We start from the raw sequence: 23,249 nt of genomic DNA, 5'->3' as shown, positions 1-23,249 counted from the left end.
AACAAGTATTGATGCAGTTATGGGAAACTGTTCACACGCAGGTTTTAATGTGGATTTTAGAAATAGGCAAAAAAACCTCATTTCATACATTACAGTCATTTGGACACTGCAGAGCAGGATGAGCAAAGCGCTGGTCTCATAGCTCCGTGTAGGACCGGTCCAGTAGCGTTCAGGCCATATTCAGTTCATACACCCATGATAGGTCCAGGAATTTTAGGCTGTGTGATTCGGACTGAACACTGCTTTGTGATACTCGCCATAGGCCCATTGGACATGGCCAAATTTTGCTCAACCTCTAACACTGAACCCAGAACTCCACAGCGCATGTCAGTTTAGGCCAGAAAATCCATGGACAGGGACTGTTGGGCCAAAACTGGCGCTGTAAAGTGACCCACAGACTGGCAGAAGTCACAGCTAGGGGCAGGGGATAAATATCAAACCCCTTTAACCCCAGTCACAGAGCCTTGACATAAAGCCTGCTGTCCTATGTAAACTCTGTTAGAGGTAAGTGTTCAAAACCTTGTGAATGGGTTTCATGGATTCCCCAGGGTATGGGATGGTATAAGGAACCAGCACCTGCTCCCAGAACCCAGGGGCTGGGGGGTGATAGGCACCTGTGATGGCCAATCCATTGGTCTCTTCAGACTTCTAGACGTCATTGCCACTGACGCCCCTTGGTCTGAGGAGACCACCAATTTTCCCAAGAGGGTCCTGTGACCCCCCCCCCCCTCCCCCAGCCACTTCTAGAACTAGAGACTTTTCGTATTTTGGGTTTTCTTTACTACCCGCCTCCTGAAGCTCCCCTTTAATTACTATTCACACAGTATAATCGAAATAAAAAGGAAAAACAGATCCATAGATCCGTACTTTTCTCCAAACGCTTTCCTCCAGAATTCAGCAGCATCCGCTTTGGTGATCCGGAAATTATCTCCTTGAAACAATCCATTGGGGAATATTCCTTTGAGCTCGGCGAGCATGTGACTGAAGATCAGGGATAATTTGGTCAAATTCCGTCTAATGGGAAGAGAGAGAGAGAAACGAGATGATAAAACCGTCATTATTATCCGTACACATAGTAACATAACACTGACCAAAGTGCAGCAGATACAGAGGGACAATGGGAGGAGGAAGCCACAGTAACCAAGTCTGGGGATGGGAGAATAGGCAAATACTGTCAGTAGCCCGGTCATCATCCTGCAACCTGTCATGGGTTTGTTAAAGGGATGGCTTAGCACGATCAGCCACAGGGCCAGAACCCCCCCCCCCCTTTCTCTATAAATCTTAAATATGACTATACGCCAGCAATAAATAAGCCTCTGGCCTGGATATGTTTCCACACCAGCATCCGGCATTACAAGGCTCCAGGGAAAGTGGGGGCTCATCTAGGAAATCCTTCCCTTGACACAGATCCTTTAGATCCGGGGGAGCAGCTCCAGAGACTTATCACACACAACCCATGCACAGGATTACAGCGGGTTTTTGACATCCTGTACAAACCCTTTAACACTTTGACAAGGAAGTCAGTAAAATTATTTTTTCACCCATAGGTCAAAAATGGATCAATCTTTCACATGTCAGATAAGAAGCATAAGATTACGTAGAGTCTCATCTCTCACCCCATATAAAAGGACAAACTTTGGTAGAATTAAAGGGAATGTATGTGGGATGTGGATAAGCTGAGAGATCATCTGCAGGAGCGCTCATTCCTGACACTGCTGGGAAAATGGGACCGCGAGGGAAAACATTTGGCAATGTAACGAAATAGATCAAGGGAAGTTTTTGCCTTAAAGTTGTGCATTTTCTATGTTTAGTGTCCCTTCAAAGGATTAGGTTTCTCTAGTGCAGGTCCCCTTTTATTTTCTTACACACCTGCACCCTAAACTTTTTTTTTTTTTTTACTTTTTTGGTGAAAGGTCTGTTCAGGTCCACAGAAACCTACACTCTCAGCCTCTAGCCTAGGGGTCCCGTGGGGAGAGGCAGCCGGACTCTCAGCCTCTATCATACAGATTGTGAGCCCTCACATGCAGGGTCCTCCTCCCACCTGTTCCTCTGTAGTTTTTGTACTTGAATGCATCCTTAATGTAATGTATGTGAATCCCTTACTGATTATGTAGTGCTATATAAGTATTATCCTAGGAGTCCTATGGGTGGAGTAAGGGAGACTCTTGCCATCTAGCCATGATTCCTGTTGGAGATATTTAGTAAGAAGTCCTGCTTCACATTACATGAACCTAGATATCAGCTCCTCCTGCTCTCATATACACAATCTCTATCACCTGAAGCTTCACTTCCCACCTCTACAAACATTTCTACCAATTTTAGAACTAAAAGGCAGTGACTGAGCTTAAAAATTTCTGTATTGTGTTTCACAATGTTCATGCGTCAAAGCCCAACACTGCGTGCGGTCACATTCACTTCCTCTCCCTTTTTTTTCCATTCCACGATGCAAAACTTCCTACTTTTACACAGAGAATTTTATTTTCTGCAAGTAACAAGCGCTACAAGACGTGCATGAAATATAAATGACGGCTGCAATAAAATGAAGGTGCTGAGCCCCCAAGAGGTGGGACTCTGTGCGTCTATATAAAGTGAACAAGAATGCACACGGGGTAGGGTGGGGGGTGTCATGGGGGTATTTTTCAAAAGCCTAAAATAGTCACAGTGAGTGCGAAGGCAGATGCCGAGGCTCTTACCCACTAACGGGTGGAGGGGCAGGCCAATTTCTGACACCCCCTAAGTATTTAATTGAACAGAAGGACAAGTGCTCTATCTGAAGCTTCCCCCTAATAACAAGAACTGGACCCCCCATTCTCTGGAAAATTGGGGGTCACAGCAGTCGGATCCTCTGTGCCTCTCCTTCTCATTCACTGACACAGGGAGAGGGTAGGGAACAGAATGAGTCATAACCTCCTTCTGCAGCTCCTCCTATTCAAGAGTGCTCTGATGTAAACAAAGATCCACGTAGAGTCGGCAGACAACACTAAAGTAAGTAGCAGGACTGCTGAATCACTTGAACATTCAAAGTTTATTATTTAGGCAGTAACGGCACATGGGCAACTTATGTAATAGAATTTGCCAACCCCTTTAAGGGTACCATTCCTTTTAAAAGGTTAACTGGATCCTAGTCAGTGCTCAGATGTGTACACAATCACTTTTTTTTTTTTAAATAGCAGAAAAAAACTAATCGAAATGGCAAAAGATTTTTTTTACATTTCTTACACTTGATAAGATTTTTGAAAACCCCTATAAAAGAAAAGTCCCAGAACTGTATACAATGTATAGACTGACCTTGGCTGGGAATTCTCCTCATACATGCGTTCCTTGCCTTCCTTGAACAGGCTGATGGTCTGCTTGGTCTTCTTCAAGAGATTTTCCATGAAAACTCGAAAGTATTCATTTTCCCCAAGAATCTCCATCTTCCCCTCATAACGAGACATAATGGTGCGGAGGTGCTGGTACGTGTCCGGCAGGAGGTCCAATATATACGGAGGGCTGTTTTTCAAGGCGAGCCTTTGGTTCTGGCACAAACGGACCACCTGCAAAAAGAAATGACAGAGTAAGTGGTTGGTTAAGATGAAGATTCACCGATGGGTCATCTAATGTGGCCTTATGGGCTCTGTAAAGTGCTCCAAATGTCACTTCAGTCCCTTAGAGGGGTTATTTACTATTGATTTAGGCTTAAGATCCGGCATCAAAAGTGGGTCAAGTGGTGCAGTTTCACAGACATTGTGACTCCATGCACCACTCCATCCCCAAGAGTAGGACAAATGACAGCTACACACAGGGTTGTGGAGCCAGTAACTTCAGACTTGGATCCCTAAATTTCCCCAACGCCAACAAAAAGGTCACCGAATTCCATAGTCCTGTTTTCCTGGAGCCTCCCACAGTGCTGACGTAAATGCAGGCATCATTCCCAGTGTTTTATTCCTCTGATCTGTAGCAGAGGAGCTTCGCTACTGAGCATGTACATAAAGTGCAGTCACATTCATCTCAACTAAAACTTAGTTGCACAAGTGACCTGTGAAGCCTCAAATTGCATTCTGCACCCTGCTGAGTCCACTGAGGACTTCCATAACTGATGGAAGAGCGCTCAATGGTGGAGGCGGCGGGGCAGGGGCGAGTGCAGCATAAAATTCCTCACTGCTCCTTGTTATCTGCCGCTCCATTAATTGTCCTGACACTGGTAGTATGTATCTGCATCAGGACCCAGAACAAAGCAGAGGCAGGAGAGTACCCAGGAGTGGTAAGTACTTGTGCCCTCCTGCCCTGGCTCCAGATACCGCGGCATACAACCAGTGCGGGACACAGATGAGCTGCACATGGAACATAATATGGCCCAGGAAAGGAGAGAATATTTTATTTTGGACCATTTTGAGGACTAAGGCATTTTGATCACTTTTATTAGATGTTTTTATATTTAGCAAAATGGCCAAATAGTGTTATTTTTCCGACTTTGGGCGCCATTTTCTATTACGGGGATAAACTGAAGGTATAACAGTTATTATATTTTGATAGATCGGACATTCTGGGACACAGCGATACCCAACAAGTTTATGATTTTTACTGTTTATGTTAGTTAGGGAAATGGGGGTGATCCCTTAGACCCCTTAGGGTACTTTAACCCTAGGTTGTCCGATTGATCCTACCATATACTGCTATACTACAATATGGCAGCATATGGGGATTTTCCACATCATCTATTACAATGTACAAATCGCACATTATAATAGATGGGTTAAGCCTAGGGTCTTCATAAGACCCGAGGCAGTCATAGCAACATATCACCACTCCCCAATAACGTCACGGGGAGCAACGACCTCAGCCAACATGGCAGCGCCCACGCGAAGGAAGGGTGCTAGCACTGATCGCAGGGGTTACCTGTGGATGTTTGCTGCAATATTCACCAGCTGCATGAGCCCTCTCCAAACACCGGCAGCCGACACGTCACACGTCGTTAAGATGTTAAAGGAAATCTACCGTCTGGATGAAGGATTGTAAACCAAGCACACTAACATACTGATGTGCGCCCCTCTAGCAAGAACTGCTCTTATTCAAGTTTCCTATATCCTTGATTTTAAGAAAAAAAAGGCTTTACATTTATGCAAATGAGTCTGGAAGGCTCCAGGCTCCATTAACACCTATGGAGCCCAGAGCCCCAGAGGGTCATTTGCATAATTATAAAAGCCTTTTTTTGTAAAGACCAGGGAATAAGAACATTAAAAAAAGAGCAGATCGTGCCAGAGGGGGCACACACCAGTAATTGATTTTTAATATTCCCTCAGACAGTGAGAAGGGCCTCATTCCTACTGTTTCCATATGACTATATTCTTGCTTTGTATTGTTATATTTTATTTGTCTTTGTTCCTCGTGATTTGTAAAGTGCCGCAGAATAAGATGTCACTATTTAAAGAAAGATTATAATAAATTGTTAATACTAGATGGATAAAACCCTTTAAGTGCATCTACACAGGATGGACATTATGGAAATGCAGGGAGTAAAATTATTGGGGTTGTAGCAACTTTTAATTTTTTTTTTAAACAATCCAAGAACAGGAGACAAAAAGATGATCGGTGAGGGTCTGACTTCTGGGGCAATGAACAGAATGGAGCACTGTGACCCATAGAATGGGGGTTCGATTATCACTTATCGAAGAAGTGGTAGGTCACACATGGGTCATGCTGCTCCACTCAATTGTACAAGTATCAGAAACTGCATAGCACAGCGCCCAGGTATCTCAGTGAGTGCAGGAGTTAGTTGAGAACAATGTAGTTACTACAACCCCAATTCATGTTGCAGCAAATCACCATGGGGGTCAGTAGCTATAAATGTTTTTGCACTGTTAGTAACAGTTTTTTTTCCAATGCCAAAAAGGTAAAAATAACCCGAGAAGTTACAATTAAAAAAAAGTACAACGCAACACTAAAAAATGTTCAATGGCTGAGGGCATAAGGCGAAAAAAGCAGAACACAATGGTGCAAGAGAGACTGTACCAGAGTACACCGTAGTCTGTCACTCATCACATCGCCCTCATATCCCTGGGTGCCTAACCTCGGACGCTAATACAGCGAGACTTCCCCTGAAAACCACCCCTACGAGAAGACCTCCTTCCTAGAAGATGTTTTTTTTTTTTTTGTGACCGATTCCCCCCCCCCCCCCCCCATTCTATAGAATTTCTCTTTACCCCATTATGAGACCAATTTTCTTTGCAAATTCGGTCTGCTCCAAGAGGTTTCACTGCACTGCCAAATATCTGCTGGAAAACTGCAGCAGACACGCAAAAAAGAAACTCTATATAGTGACATCGTTGTTGCAGGTTTCATCCAGGGGTGTCTATAGATTCCCCTCTTCGTATTGTTGCAGGTTTCATCCAGGGGTGGCTATAGATTCCCCTCTTCGTATTGTTGCAGGTTTCATCCAGGGGTGGCTATAGATTTCCCTCTTCGTATTGTTGCAGGTTTCATCCAGGGGTGGCTATAGATTCCCCTCTTTGCATTGTTGCAGGTTTCATCCAGGGGTGGCTATAGATTCCCCCTCTTTGTATTGTTGCAGGTTTCATCCAGGGGTGGCTATAGATTCCCCCTCTTTGTATTGTTGCAGGTTTCATCCAGGGGTGGCTATAGATTTCCCTCTTCGTATTGTTGCAGGTTTCATCCAGGGGTGGCTATAGATTCCCCTCTTCGTATTGTTGCAGGTTTCATCCAGGGGTGGCTATAGATTCCCCTCTTCGTATTGTTGCAGGTTTCATCCAGGGGTGGCTATAGATTCCCCTCTTTGCATTGTTGCAGGTTTCATCCAGGGGTGGCTATAGATTCCCCTCTTTGCATTGTTGCAGGTTTCATCCAGGGGTGGCTATAGATTCCCCCTCTTCGTATTGTTGCAGGTTTCATCCAGGGGTGGCTATAGATTCCCCCTCTTCGTATTGTTGCAGGTTTCATCCAGGGGTGGCTATAGATTCCCCTCTTCGTATTGTTGCAGGTTTCATCCAGGGGTGGCTATAGATTCCCCTCTTCGTATTGTTGCAGGTTTCATCCAGGGGTGGCTATAGATTCCCCCTCTTTGTATTGTTGCAGGTTTCATCCAGGGGTGGCTATAGATTCCCCCTCTTTGTATTGTTGCAGGTTTCATCCAGGGGTGGCTATAGATTTCCCTCTTCGTATTGTTGCAGGTTTCATCCAGGGGTGGCTATAGATTCCCCTCTTCGTATTGTTGCAGGTTTCATCCAGGGGTGGCTATAGATTTCCCTCTTCGTATTGTTGCAGGTTTCATCCAGGGGTGGCTATAGATTCCCCTCTTTGCATTGTTGCAGGTTTCATCCAGGGGTGGCTATAGATTCCCCCTCTTTGTATTGTTGCAGGTTTCATCCAGGGGTGGCTATAGATTCCCCCTCTTTGTATTGTTGCAGGTTTCATCCAGGGGTGGCTATAGATTTCCCTCTTCGTATTGTTGCAGGTTTCATCCAGGGGTGGCTATAGATTCCCCTCTTCGTATTGTTGCAGGTTTCATCCAGGGGTGGCTATAGATTCCCCTCTTCGTATTGTTGCAGGTTTCATCCAGGGGTGGCTATAGATTCCCCTCTTTGCATTGTTGCAGGTTTCATCCAGGGGTGGCTATAGATTCCCCTCTTTGCATTGTTGCAGGTTTCATCCAGGGGTGGCTATAGATTCCCCCTCTTCGTATTGTTGCAGGTTTCATCCAGGGGTGGCTATAGATTCCCCCTCTTCGTATTGTTGCAGGTTTCATCCAGGGGTGGCTATAGATTCCCCTCTTCGTATTGTTGCAGGTTTCATCCAGGGGTGGCTATAGATTCCCCTCTTCGTATTGTTGCAGGTTTCATCCATCCAGGGGTGGCTATAGATTCCCCTCTTTGCATTGTTGCAGGTTTCATCCAGGGGTGGCTATAGATTCCCCTCTTCGTATTGTTGCAGGTTTCATCCAGGGGTGGCTATAGATTCCCCTCTTTGCATTGTTGCAGGTTTCATCCAGGGGTGGCTATAGATTCCCCCTCTTCGTATTGTTGCAGGTTTCATCCAGGGGTGGCTATAGATTCCCCCTCTTCGTATTGTTGCAGGTTTCATCCAGGGGTGGCTATAGATTCCCCTCTTCGTATTGTTGCAGGTTTCATCCAGGGGTGGCTATAGATTCCCCTCTTCGTATTGTTGCAGGTTTCATCCAGGGGTGGCTATAGATTTCCCTCTTCGCATTGTTGCAGGTTTAACCCGGTAACACTTTTTAAAAAAAAATTGGGACTTGGTTATTTTAATTATTTAACCGTCTCTCTTTGCAAATTTGCAATCCCCTCTTTGCTGGAGGGTAGAGACAAAGCTGCTGTAACTCACAGCTCCCCCTCCCGCCTCCATAGACTTCTGTGCTCTTTATTCACATGACTCTTTGTATCATCTATCACTATGATGCCCTAAATGGTGCTATGGGCGAATCAGGGACCAACCACGGTCATGTTCTTTTCTATAGTCGCAGCTGCTATGAGGTTGCCGAGTTCTTTACGCAGATTTCACAAGAGAACCCACAGTAACTAAAACCCATCTTCACTTCCATATAAAATTGCACAAGATGCCCCTAGTCGGGAGGTTACTCTCTAGCGCGGACAAGACGCCGGCGGATATTTCTAGCAGCAACTTCTCACTTCTGCTTTTTTAGAAGGTGTAGATGTAACAGGTAGAACAGTGTGACAACTTACAATACAAGTCTCACCTAGTCTCAGCTACTCTTGTTTTCCATGCTGCACCACACCCGCAGAGCACGGCGAAAACTCAACGTTCTCACTTGTGTTTCCGACCCCTTTGCACTTCTATTTATCATGACCACCGCCCCTCAGACAACTGCTGCAGCTTCTGCTTATTGCTTGCACAATACTCATTCCTTTGTATTACAATTTTTTTTAAAAAGATTTTTTTTTAAGCCTTTGTTGCTTCCAACCATAAAACAGTGATGAACACACCACAAAAACCAAGCCCGAAGAGCCAAAGAAAAGCCTGGCCAGATATCAGATCCGATATCACCTTCCCAAGAGCGGCAAAATTCCTTAAAGAACATTCAGAATAATTTGACGAGTGGGCGCAGCGTCCTTATAGACTTGTAGGTCAGGAGGTCTTGTGTTACTTGGTTGTGAGCTGCAGAGGCTCGCGCTGAGTCACTCTTTCCAGGGGAAGTTGTCTGAGGTTTCCTTTACTCTAGAAGATCTCACAGGCCACAGACACATCACTGCGACAGCTGCGCAGGTTCCCACGTGACCCTAATAGATGTAGAAGAACATACAAAACCCCAGCTGTAGAGCGAGCGGCGCTGCGGGAGGTCAGCACTCACTATGTAACCGCTCAGGAATCAGATGGGAGAGAATGAAATATACTCATTTTAGGGCTCACTTGTACTTCTACTCCCCCCATTCTCCTCAACCGCAGTCCAGTCCTTCTCTGGTTTTAGAGGTTAAACTAAAAATTTGAATAAAAAAAGTTGTGGCCTACAGAAAATGGTGCGTTATGTTCAGTTCTAAAAAACTAACCTTCGTGTGAAGGCAGCTGGTTGAATGCTTGGCTTTTGCGAGACAGGAGGCATTTTTGAATGGTATTTTCTTATATGGATAATAATTGGAGAGTAATTTAACCCTTTGTCAAGACATGGAGACATAAAATAGAATTTTTAGCAATTCTTGGCATGGCATAGAGAAGATTATAGCTCGGTCCTTATTTGCAGGCCGTGTGGTCATCTGGACTGTGAGCTTGCCGCTCTGTGCCGGTAATCTGTGCTGCCAGACCTTGTGAAATGTGTATCTTTTTTTTTTCTTTATATTTTGCACAAAAAAGGAAATCTACCATCAAAGTCAAGCATGATAAACCATGGAGCATGTGTAGCGAAAGCACACAGGGGGCTCTGGTAACGCCCCCAAAGCCCTTCCGACTCATTAGCATAATTTTAAAAAGTTGATTTTAGAAGGAAGGAGGCCATGGATAACAAATATAAGAAGATTACCACAGTCACGGTGCCTGGATCTATGAGTAGTGTCCTTGGTTTATCCTGATGGAATTTGATGGTAGATTTCCTTTATTTATTTTGAGCATCAATGCATCTTAAAGCGGAACTGTAAAGTTACGGACACAAAATAGCTTCAGCGCGGCTGGAGAGAGACAACAAGTCCAATTATGCATATTAATCATTGCTTATTTTTGCTTAGTGCAGAGTGTTTAGATGTTTTTATGCAATTGAGCCTGAGGGGCTCCGGGCTTCATGGCTGTTATTTGATCCCAGAGCCCTTCAGGTTCATTTGCATAATTTTTTTTTTTAAAAACAAGGGCATTATAAGCTAAAAGAAGATCCGATCCTGCAAGAGCGGGCACACACTAGTATGTCAGTGTGCTTGGTTTACAATCCTTCATCCTGGTGGTAGATGTCCTTTCAGTTTTGTGAGAAGAATAAACTACTAAAAATGTGTTCCCTATTTTGTGTAGGTCGCTTTTTTTAACATCCAATATTTATAGAATCTGAGATTCTTCCGTTGATTATTAAAAGGTTAAACATTCACGATTCAATCTGGTGGTTAGGGGTAACATAACAATCGATGGGGGTCCATAGAGAAACCCTAGAGAGGACTTCCCTAAAGAACTGTGTCTTTAGTCATTGTTTGGGGCTGTCAGCGATACAGAGTACATACTATACCCCCATTGTTTTGTTCATTAATTGGGGACAGCACCCTCCCGAGACCAGAGGTCAGACAAGCCACAACACCACTATCCCCACCTGCATGTTATCCCTTATTCTGTGCATAGGGAACTTTGAACCTCAAGATCTGTACAGCGGTTTAGTGGTTAGCATTACAGCCTTGCAGCGCTGGGGACCTTGGTTCAAGTCCCAGGGTCAACAACTGCAGAGAGTTTGTATGTTATCTACGCGTTTGCATGGGTTTCCTCCGGCTCCTCTGGTTTCCTCCCACACTCCAAAACATACAGGTAGGACTGCGTAATCTGTGTACGCTATATAAATTAAGGAATTATTATTAAAATGTTGCTGCTATGTTGTCAACGGGAAATTACCCAAAAGAAGTAATACGGGTAATAGAGAATACTAACATATAAGCTACCTACGACAGCATCATTACGAGAAGTGGCAGCGCTTCTACCTGATCACCGCCGACATCCTGAACCCACCACAATGAATGAATACAGCACAAAGAGCACAGAAAAAAAAAGTCACAATGTAAAAGACATGAATCCTATAATCATGACTGCAGTCAGACGATATTCCAGGCTACACAGTGCATCCCGACGGGAAGGAGAGGAGGATAAGCCACTAAACTTTATCAGCTTCCGCTCTGACTAAGTGAAACCTCTATAAATAGTCCAGCGGACACAATACACAGAGCGGCCCGGGAGCCCCACAGCTACATCATGACACCTACTATTCATGGCACACATGATCAAAGCTTTTATTATGGAGCCTTCTGTACACAACCCTGGTCCTCATTATCAGCGACCATCTAAGCAAGGACAGAGGAAGTCCTGCTACTATTACTGGGAAGACAGCGGAGGTCCGGCTATGCCCCGCTTGTGTTGTACAGAACCGCCATCTGTCCAAACTCATGCACGTTTAATGCAAGTTACGAACACGAAGCGTAACAATGTAGACCCAGATCAAACTAGCACCAAAGGTTTTCGTTATAATAGAGAATAAGGGAAGGTGCAACTTCTGTCCCCAACAAGGCAACACAGGGACAGAATAAGACTGCCCAGGGCTGTATGACCATTATATCCCCGACAAGTCTGGAATCCCCTCCTACATATGGGACTAGAATCAGCTCCTTGGGAAATTTAGGATGCGGCCCTTCTGCTTTCAATCTGGGTTTTCAGGACCTTTGGAGGACCATTAAAGGTCCTGAAATGGCTCTTGTGTACATGTGTATTGAGAGCATTTCATGGGTGAAGATCCTTCTCAGTATAAAATGTGGTGGGTGGTTTGGGTGGCCATGGGTCCCCGAGAAGTGGAATCCCATCACCCAAACATAGAGACTCCCTAGATAGGATAGGTTATAAAATTATTTGGATATTTTATTTGACTTGGTCAGTGATGAGATCAGACCCACCGTCCTTGTGCATGGGAGGCAGGAGTATTACCAGTGAGCCACAGAATCATGTACAGACAGTCCCTGACCCAAGAACACTCGACTGCCCACCGACCCCTCGTTAGACGCAGAGCTCTCTGGATGCTGGTCATTTGCTGAACTTAACAAGCCAGGTATACGGAGCAGTCACCATGGGCTTCTGGTGGTATATAGAGTGTACATCAGTAGTAACGTCGTGCCGACATTCTGCACCCGGAGCAAAAGAACGTGTGCAGACCGGAAACAGACCAGAATGTTGGTCGGATCTCACGGAGTGCACAGAACGGGAATCCTTGCATCATACAGAAATATGACGCAAGGACTTCCTTATGCCATCTGTACTGCAGCGTTGGTACTGATCTGCGCACCCAACCATAGGTTGTAGGTGGCGTGCACTGCTGATGTGATGTCCCCACTGAGGCACCCACAATAATATTACCTGTTTGGGACGTATCAGAGTAACATAGAGCAAAAGTAAGGCCGGGCATGTGTTATTTTTCTTACCCCCTGGTCATGTAAAAGAGCTTTAAGTTTTTCTTTGAAATTCCTAATTCTGGTACCAAAACAACTCTCAATTGGGCCAGTGACTGGTGTATACAGATGCCTCCCCGTAGAAAAGAGAGGTACCACACTGCAGCCAATCACTGGCCTCATCAGTATACGCCCAATGGGACCAGTGACTGGTGTATACAGACGCCTCCCCGCAGAAGAGAGACTTACCAAACTGCAGCCAATCACTGGCCTCATCAGTATACAGCCAATGGGGCCAGTGACTGGGGTATACAGACACCTCCCCGCAGAAAAGAGAGAGGAACCACACTGCAGCCAATCACTAGCCTCATCAGTATACAGCCAATGGGGCCAGTGACTGGTGTATACAGACGCCTCCCAGCAGGGGAGAGAGGAACCACACTGCAGCCAATCACTGGCCTCATCAGTATACAGCCAATGGGGCCAGTGACTGGTGTATATAGGACGCTCCCCGCTGAATACACACTAGCATATCCCCGCACAGAAGATTCGGAGTCAGTCGCTTGAAGTGAAGTTGTTTTCCAGGGAAAGACGTGGCAGCAGTAGAATAAAGGTAGCACAGGGATGCTGATAAAAAAATAAATACTGCTATCACGGATCTTATCTCCCCTCGGCGCGGTGTGTGACCCGGCTGCACATTCTGTAGATTATTTTACCACAATGTAAATTTGCAGTTCAAAGAAATAAGGAAGTGACAAGGTTTATTATTAGGAAGTGAGTAGAAAAGGGAAGCGGCTCCTGACCCTGATGATAATACAGCAGGCACTAGCTCAGGTGTAACGGTCTCATGGGCACAGTGTGAATAGGGGGGGCGGCGAATTTGTCCGATTATTGACCACAAAACTTTTCCAGCAGATATAGAAATAGTAGAGGGGGGAAGGAATTGTCAGTAGTGTCTGTTCTAGTGGCTCATGGCAACCAATGAGAGCTCAGCTTTCATTTTCCCACAGGGGAGCCCCTTCGGTTGTGTTCACATTCTGCACTTCAGGAAGGAGCTGCTCCAGAACGCAGAAGCATTTACACCTAAAAACACTTGTACGTTTAGTTTTCCTGGATCTCAAGTGCAACATGTGAACGCGGACTAAAGCTCAGCTTCTGCCCACGCTCCTGCAGCTATTCCCCTGAGTACAGGATTAGATTTCGGAGAAGACACCCACCACTCATACCAAGATTTCTGTTGCAGGATTTCCCCTTCTGATGTTCTACAAAAACTCCTCTGGAACACACAAAATGTTTTATTTTACAAAAAGTTTTTGTAATGCACAAAGAGTTTTTTTTTTTTTTTAAACTTCCTAGAAACAGAGGTGCAGCCCCCACACTTCTTTCTATAAAAGCTGCGTCTATAGGACGGGGAGGCTTCATGATATAGTTTTGCACAAGGAATTTGGCAAAGAAAAAACATTCCAAAATCCTTGCAAAAAAAAAAAAAGGGATTCGGATGCAAGAACGGCAGATTTTATTCGCTAGTCGTGTAATGAAATCCGCACTGATAATCCGGATCTTTAATATCGAGAAGAATCCGTCTGGAGAAGGGATTTTAAACTTTGTTTTGTCGAGTAAAAACTGCCGTGTGTGAACTTGCTTGTGCAGTCAATGTGCTGCAGTACAGATCGCTGTATATTAAAGGGCATCTACCACCAGGATGATGGAAAGTATGCAAATGAGCCTGAGGGGCTCTAGGATCCATAGGTGTTAACGGAGCCAGGTGCCCCTCAGACTCATTTGCATACAGTCCTTCATCCTGATGATGTCCTTTAATTCACATCTTACTCCGGGGAAAACATATTAGATCTCGGGTACAGACTAGCAGACACATAGTTTTAGTTCGGGTTCGACCATGTGACCCGGTCGTATTGGCGGCCGAACAATTAATACGGCAAATTAACGCCCCTTGCTACTAGCTATGGCTGCCCTATGATGGTGGTAGGAAACAAGCAGCAATTTGCCAGATTAACTGTTCAGCCGACAATACGTCCAAACCCAAAACTATAACTACGCGGACGAACCCAAGCTATAACTACGGGTCCGCTCATCTGTAATATTGGGTCCAACTCTCACTGTGGATTCTGATAGGCGACATTCACTTTAAAAAGATACAGTCATAAGTTATAACATTTGAGTGCATGTTAGTAGCAGCAGGACTGTGAAAAATGCATATATTTTTCAGGATTGGACATTAGGGCCACTATTGTGCCCTATACATTTGGCTACAACCCCACAGCGGCTACTATCCCACAGCGGCTACTATTCAGCAGCACCGCCTTTTACTTTATCATCAAACCAGAACCCTGCTGGAAGTTTTACAATGATTCGCTCAGCTAAAAGAGCATATTTCACAGTCCTGCTGCTACACACAAACATGGTTACACACTTAAGGACCAATATCTCAAAATATTAGCAGCCCTTGGCATCCGATATGGTGGTTAAGTAGTCGCAGTCAGACACAGACGTCCATATATTACTGTAATTACAAGTACTATAGATCCCTGCACACTACGTACAGCAGTATATACCCCCATACAGTCACACCGTGGGCGTATTACCATAATATCACCAAAATCAACCCCCGCCCTCCAGACAGGTATAAGATTTCAGCACTTTCCCCCAAAAAATTTGCACAGCGCGAAGCTACACAGAGATACAGTAAATCTGAAAGAGACAATTCAGGTGTGAACACAGCCCAAGATATCAGACCCCACTGATGGTAGAGACAAGAGGCGGCCACAGCACAGAGATAAGCGGCCAGTGACAGGAATCATCACCACATCATATAGACAGGATGAGTGATGACGCACGAGAACCGCACGGTGTGCACAGGCCTGTGGCGCAGTGACTAGACTACACACAGCCCACCTTATCCATCAGCTTCCAGCACTTCTCCACCGTCTTCCGGTCCACAGCCCCGGGCTGAGCAGCTGGGTGGTGGTGATGCGGTTGGAATGCGTCTTTCACCAGGCCGATGAGCCCCCCGCCTTTCCGCATATTGGTCGCCATGGTTGAGGAGGAGAAGGGAGCTTATTGCTACCGGAGAGCACCGCGGCTCCCGGACAGGGCCCTCCCAGTGTACGCCGGGCAGGGAGGGGACAGGAGACTCCCGGGCACAGCGCCGCCGCCGTCACTTCCGCCTCATGCCACGGGAGCGCGCACAGCCAGCGCCGAGACACCAGGCCCCGCCCACCCGGCGGCCGGAGAGTGAAACGCCTGTGATTGGATAATAGTTCTTCACAAACGCCGCATGCGCAGTTCAGATTAAATTTTCAGCCGCCATATTGACTACTGGCAACGGGAATAGTGAGTTAGAGAGCTGTGTCTTCCCTTCTTGATGCCTGCTGGAAAGACATGCTGTGAAGGGGAAGGCTCTACAAATAACCTTCCTGGATTTTGCTGGTACATTTCATTCTAAGGAGCTGGCAATGCTGGAGACTTGACTACAAAGCTGTAGTCGTCTTAAAGGGGGTTTTCCATATTTTTTTTGCATTTTTGCAAGGAGTGCAAAAAAATCTGCTTTGGGTCCTGGTTCTGCCGTTGATATGGTACTTAGATTTTTTTGAGCATGCGTCTGGTCATGGGACCCGTTTCCTCGAATGAGTGGCCTCCCCGGACTAGGGGACAACATAGGAAGGGATTTCCTCTGGAAAACAAAGTGAAATCCCGTGGGCAGAGGAGGCTACTCACTGCATAAAACAGATCCCTCAACCTTCACAAAACTTTGGGGAGGGAACAGGCTTAAAGGACATCTACCACTAGGATAAAAGGCTGTATTCAGACGAGCCTGAGGGGCTCCAGTTTCCAATAACACCAATGGAGCCTGAAGCCCCTCGGGCTTATTTGCATACAGTACTTCATCCTGGTGGTAGCTGCCCTTTAAAGCCTGGAGCGGGGAGAGCTTATTTGTTTCCTACACCAGACCCCTAGAGGCTCCTCATTTTCCTGGAAAACCCATGAGGCCTACTACTACCTGACAGTGGTACAAAGCTGCAGTTGGCTCGGTTTTTCCGCTACAAGCAGAATCCATTGGATTTAGGGCATTTCTCAGCTTCTTTCCGGGAGCCGACGGTGCCACTTGTAGACAGAGACCCAGTGGCCACCCATTGATGTGAAAGTGATATGGTAGTTGGGAAAATTAATAGCAAAATCTTTTACAGATGTCGGGTCAAAGTCCTGTCTGTGGAACGAGAATCATTAGAGGTGATGTTGCAGTGTAACATTGTAACATTGCAGTTTTCATGTTGTGTTGCCAAAATTAGCAGGTAACTAATGCAGGATCTGGGATAGGACAAGTGTCACAGACAGAGACACTGGGCCCTGAGACTAAACCCCCTTCCCAGCTGTCCCTGCCTGATTGTCTCATCTTACCTTTATGGTAGAGGAAATCTAGAGAAAATTCTCTTCCTATACCAAAGTACAATACACAGAGACAAAGACAAGACACTACAAAGTATAGTCACCAGACAAATGCTGTACAAAGTTACAGGAAAAAGAGTAGTCTGAATACAGGCAAAAGGACAAAATACCAGGATACAAAACAAGCTTACAATGTCTATAGCAGGAAAAGAACTTAGGGCCTGTAGACCCCTTAGAGATTGAACCCGTACTCTGAATTCTAGACAAGACAGACAGTGAATGGGAGTGGTCTGTCAAAACGGGAGAGGGGGTGGGGAAACTAGTGATGTACTGGAGTACAGTTGCAGGAGACTGACAGGTGTGATGCAAATTAGGTCAAAACTGTTATGGAAAAATAGTATTTTCTTCTGTACCTTACGGACAGAGGATGACGTAGGCACAGATATAACAGAAATGTCAGGGTTCTGGGGTAGTGGACCCTCTGGACCACAGTGGACAATTACGTAAGCCGACACCTGGGACTGGAATCTAAGTGGCACCCGGTTTTCACCAGAGTCTGCCGCAAAGCTGCCGCATGGTACCACCAGGTCGTTCCACAGGTTCGACTTAGTCCGCGGTGGCAGCCAAGGCAAGGTACAAAGACGTTAAGCAGAGTCTTAGTCAGGGACAGGCAGGAGGTCAGGACAGGCAGCACGGGATCAGAGTCGTAGCAATGGGTCAAGGCAGGCAGCGGTGGAGCATAGTCAGAAACGGAACCGGCGTTACAATGGGAAATCACAGTATCAGCACAGAGCATGGAACACAGCTTTCTCTAAGGCACAAGGCATGAAGATCCGGCAGGGTATGCAGGGAGAGACAGGTTTATATAGAATTATTGGAAATGGCCTGCGCCAATTAATGGTGCGCTGGCCCTTTAAATTTCCTGAAGCCGGCGCGCGCCCTAGGAGACGGGGGCATGCGCACATGACTGAAGGACGGGAATCAGGAGTGGGTAGAGATAAGCAGCGCCAGAGCCACTCTTGCTGACACTGGGGTGTGTCACCCGAAATATGGGTCGAGGGAGCACCTGTGACAAGTAACCATAGCCTTAGGAACACCCAAATTTTATTTTGGAAAATTAAATAAATGTATATCACCAGTGTTATGCAAGACACTTATCTGACTGGAAAAGAAAATGCCTTCGCATTTCTTGTTCTGCTTTTGTCAGCTGTAAACAACACTGGTACTACTCCAAGAATCCTGAAGTGAAATCCCTCTATGGATCTAAAAACACCCTTAAAGGAAACCTACCAGTTATAATGGCAGGGGTAAGCAGTAAGTACCGAGCACCAGCTCAGGGTGAGCTGGTGCCGGTGCTTAGTTTCGTTAGTGTTATTAACCGCTGTATTGCGGTTTTAACACTGTTTAAACTTTAGAGCAGAAGAGGCTTCGGCACTGCGCGCGCACGATCGTGGGCGCGCCTACATAGGAAATGACGGAGATGTTGCGCACGCCGAAGCCTCTTCTGCTTTAAAGTTTAAAAAGTGTTAAAACCGCGATACAGTGGTTAATAACACTAACGAAAGTAAGTACCGGCACCAGCTCACCCTGAGCTGGTGCTCGGTACTTACTGCTTACCCGTGCCATTATAACTGGTAGGTTTCCTTTAAAGGGTTGTCTCATCATAGAAAGTTAGGCCCTATCCACAGTGATGAGACCCCCACAGATTAAGAGAACATGGGTCTGATGTACCCCTGTTACACCCCAAGATGATGGGAGCAGCCAGTAGCGCATGCGTAGGCTGCCCAGTTCATCTCTATGGAGCTTACAGAGACTGATGAGCATCATGCTCGGCCCATGGATACGCGACTGGCTGCTCTGGTCATCTTGGGGTGCGATGTGTCCATGTTCTCGTGATCTGTGGGATGTCCCATCACTGAGACCCCAACCGATCAGCAAGTTAGGGCTTATCCTGTGGACGCCTAGGCAAGATAAATGTTCCTTCTTCATTTGATGCCACAGTGCTTTGGCACAATTTGAAAGTGGCACCAGTCTTCATCGGCCATTGCCTACTTGTTATAGAGGTGATTTTCAGTCAGTGCATCATTAACTTTGAACTGCACTGATACACAAGGACAAATTAAGACCACCATGGGCCCAGGGCTGTATGAATATTATAGCCCCTACAAGTCTGGAATCACTTCCTACATACGGGACTAGAAACAGCTTCTTGGGGAATGGAAGATGTGCCCCTTCTGCCTGCTTCCAATCTGTTATTTCAGGACCTTTGGAGGACCTTCAAGGGTCCTGAAATGTCTCTTGTGTACATGTGTGTTACGAGCATGAACAGATATATGAGGATTTCATGGGTGAAGGATCTTCTCAGTACAGTACAAAATTTAGTGAGGTCAAAGAAAAGCCCTTAATGAACTAAAAAATATGAAAGAAGTAATTTTTAAGCCAGCTGACAAGGGCGGTAATGTGGTGGTGTGGCCGATCATGATGTATGAGGCTGAGGCATTTAAACAACTTAAACAAAAGGAGTGTTATAAACAACTAACAACCAATCCCACAAATATATACAATGATGAATTGTTGTGCATATTGGATGAGGCCTTGGAAAATCGCATTATACCTGAAAGGATTCGGAAAGGGCTGGAAGTAGAGTTTCCCATCATACCTACATTGTATTTTTTGCCCAAAATACATAAGGATGCCAAAATACCACCAGGACGCCCTATAGTCTCGGGATGTGGCAGTCTGTGCGAGCCTTCCTGTAGATTTATTGATTTTTATTTACGCCCCTGTGTAGAAGAACTCCCATCCTACATCCAGGATTCTACGGATGTCCTCAAGCGGTTGGAGGGTGTCACGTTAGAATCAGACATGTATCTAGTATCCTGCGATGTCGAGGGACTATATACATGCATTGCACATGATCTGGGGATATCAGCAGCCCAGTTCTTTTTGAGTAATCGGGATCTGGATGAGGACCTGGTATCCTTTCTTTTGAAATTATTGTGGTTTGTCCTTAACCACAATTATTTTTTATTCAAGGATAAATTTTATGTTCAAACGAGGGGGACGGCGATGGGGGCCACATGTGCCCCCTCGTACGCAAATTTGTTTTTAGGCCATTGGGAGAGGAATGAGGTACAGGAGGCGATGGATAGAACATCTGGTCATGTATTGTCGTGGATGAGATTCATCGACGACATTCTGTTTATATGGCAGGGGTCAAGGGATGACCTGGATCGTTTCCTGTTAGATCTTAATAACAACAATCTGAATATCCGGTTGACAAGCAATATCAGTCAAACAATTATGGAATTTTTAGATATTCAGATTGAGGTCGGAACAGGTGGTCACCTGAATACTGCCATACATCGGAAGCAAACATCTGTCAATGCCCTTCTGCATGCCAGATCATTTCACCCAGCTCATACGATCCGTTCTATTCCAACAGGACAATTTTTGAGAGCACGACGAATTTGCGACACACCTGACAGTTTTGAGAAGGAATCTATGACCCTCAGAACACGCTTTAAACAAAGGGGTTATCGCCACTCTGACATACAAAAGGGCTATCTGAGAGCAAAATCAACTGATAGAAGATCACTCTTGACTCAGAAACGTACACATGCACAGGAGAACAAGGTGAGAATTATTACTCCATATAATGCACAATGGAGGGAAATGAACAAGATCTTTGAGAGGTTCTGGCCAATATTATTAACAGATCCTGACATAAGGGAACATATAGCACAAAGACCCCAGGTAGTGTCCAGACATGCTGATACCATCGGCAGCACTCTGGTAAGGAGTCACTATACTCCCCCTAAACCCAGCAATTATATCTTTGGGTCAAAGGGTCCAGACTGGGGATCATATCCCTGTGGACATTGTTCTGTGTGTCCATATGTCATAAAAACAAAAACCTTTCAGGACTCAAAAGGCCAACGCAATTTTAACATTGTGCATTTTGTTAATTGCAGCACCACTGGAGTAGTCTATGTAATTTGCTGCCCTTGTGGGCTCAAATACGTAGGCATGACAACACGGGAGTTGAGGATCCGTCTCCAAGAACATATTAGGGATATTAGGACAGCAAGCAAACTCCTGCCCACTGATTTGGAAAAGCTAGCCCGACTCAAACCTGTACCGAAACATTTTTTGGAATACCATGCAGGCAGATGGCAGGATCTTCGAGCATATGGTATCGACAAGATTATTCTGGGAGCCCGTGGAGGAGATACCTTCAAAAGATTGGAGAGGATTGAATTGAAATGGATTGTGAAATTGGATACTGTGTCCCCTTTAGGATTAAATGAGAAGCTCTCCTTTTCCCCATATATTTAAGTAGAAATGGGCAGTGAATCGCTAATTTTATTATTTATGGTTTAGTGTATATCTATCGTTTTTATATTTCATTCGTAACTTTTGGCGGTAAGGGAGGTGCATTGAGGGTAGATTATAATTATTGGTTAGGTCGAGGCATTTCAGGTTCCCCCTCAGGTGGGGTGATGAAGTGACATACACTGCCCACTGGATGTGCGGTTGGGCACGTGCATTACCATAATGTTGGCAATGTGGAGGCCTTATACATACTTGTATGCCTCCCTACTTATGGATCAGCATTCATAAAATAGATACGGTCTCTTCCTCTTGGGGGTGAACTATTTAATACATTATACCAATCAGCTATTATATTGTAATTTTACAACACAATTTATGCACTTTACAGCACTTGACACTTTAGATCTCCCCTTGGTTACCCGAGTGAGGGATATAGTATGGCACATTTACAAGTATCCACCTTACAATTTAACAAGTCATGATTATTGCACTTTATCTATAAGCACTATACACTTCTTGCACACAGCACTTTATGGAGAGGCTGACTATTTAGCACATCACTCTCATTTCACACAGCACACTCTGCAGAGCTAGACCATTATTACACAGTCAATTATTGGTCTAGTTTAACTTTTACTAATCACATTATGCCACATTATATTTGGACTACCAATCAATAAATCATCACTCTGCCTTATTCACTTGTACACTATTATCATTACAGCTTAATAAATAGCACAATCACACATATTTGCAAATGTTATATATAATTGGTTTTAATATATTTTCGATTTATGTGTTTTTGGTTTCTGTTTTTTCACTTCACATCTTTTTTTACAGCACATGATATATTAATAAACAATTAATAGTCCAAGGTATATATGCATAATATATATTTATACCACTTATGCACTAAAATAAGTTAATTACAAATATAATTATGGTGGCTTTTATGTATGTTTAATATCATTATATTCTGGTCCTCGGCATATATTATAGCAAGAAAATTTCTTTGTTATTCTGCTTTGTACACTTACCTCTTATGATCTTTGGTATGTATCGCGCCCACACTCCTTGCCAGCATCCAAGATGGCGGTTGGTGCGCATCTCTCCGGCGCATGCTCTGTGCCCGGCGGCGGACCCGAACTTCCGGTCAGCAGTGACGCGCATGTCTGCGCGTCATTCGCTCTCCGGAACTTGGGTCGGTCTTCCGGTCACGTGCCTGGCGGCTGGAGCGATGCGCCATTAGTGTACACCTGCCTCACTTCATATCTTGGGTAAGCGACATTTTCACTGGCTTATACTAGTCAGCTGGCTTTGTGTGTGAGGGTAGATATATCCTCCCCCCGCCCAGCCACAGCACACCCCCTTGAGGAAGCGACGGCGAAACGCGCGTCGGGGTGCTGTGGTGGTGGTCTGGGGCTAATTTGACCTGAGGCACAGGTATAATACTTTGATACTTGGGATTTCGCTGTGATGTATTTTATATTCCTTGTGCTTGGTACAGCCCTTATTGTTACATTCATGGATTCATTTTGTGGACTATTATGACGCATTATTCTATACTATGGCTAATGCATTCTTTGACCACCACCATGCTGTTTGTTCTTGTGGTTTTAATGTGTATGTTTTTAATGTCCAATTTTTGATTGTCTATATGTGATAATAAAGATTTATAATTTGCATTCTGGTACTGGTAGTTTGATACATGGTCTCATATGCTTCTTGTTGGTATTCCCAAAATTTAGTGGAAGGTTTGGGTGGCCATGGGTCCCCAGGGAAGGCTTGGGCCTCGGGATAGTGCCCAAACCAGCTATATTATAATCACCTACTGCTGACATCTATTAGTTTATGACTGTGTCTGGAGAAGCTTTGGCACAGACCACACAACTCTGGCTATGCGTGCTGCCCCTTTGAGAGCTCACATGAGGA

The 23,249-nt window shown here is 45.1% G+C and overlaps 1 protein-coding gene and 1 long non-coding RNA gene across 2 annotated transcripts in view; one reads left to right on the top strand and one right to left on the bottom strand.

Annotated features, from left to right (window-relative positions):
* Positions 1-15,825, bottom strand: part of CBL (Cbl proto-oncogene) — a 32,397-nt gene extending 16,572 nt beyond the window's left edge. Inside the window, exons 1-3 of the mRNA XM_072155599.1 lie at positions 15,492-15,825; positions 3,289-3,536; positions 868-1,014 (exon numbers count right to left, since the gene is read on the bottom strand). Coding sequence (XP_072011700.1) covers positions 868-1,014; positions 3,289-3,536; positions 15,492-15,632 — 536 coding nt within the window. The 5' untranslated portion in view covers positions 15,633-15,825. The remainder of the gene's footprint in view (positions 1-867; positions 1,015-3,288; positions 3,537-15,491) is intronic.
* A 97-nt stretch (positions 15,826-15,922) lies between these two features.
* Positions 15,923-22,148, top strand: LOC140065639 (uncharacterized). The gene is made up of 3 exons (XR_011847991.1): positions 15,923-16,025; positions 20,428-20,618; positions 20,957-22,148. It is a non-coding gene; the product is annotated as an uncharacterized lncRNA (long non-coding RNA).
* Positions 22,149-23,249: the final 1,101 nt, after the last annotated feature.

The sequence above is a fragment of the Engystomops pustulosus genome, chromosome 6 (genome assembly GCF_040894005.1).
Source record: "Engystomops pustulosus chromosome 6, aEngPut4.maternal, whole genome shotgun sequence".
Taxonomy (NCBI): Eukaryota; Metazoa; Chordata; class Amphibia; order Anura; family Leptodactylidae; genus Engystomops; species Engystomops pustulosus.
Note: the sequence above shows the minus strand (reverse complement) of the source record. Positions and strands in the feature narration are given on the sequence as shown.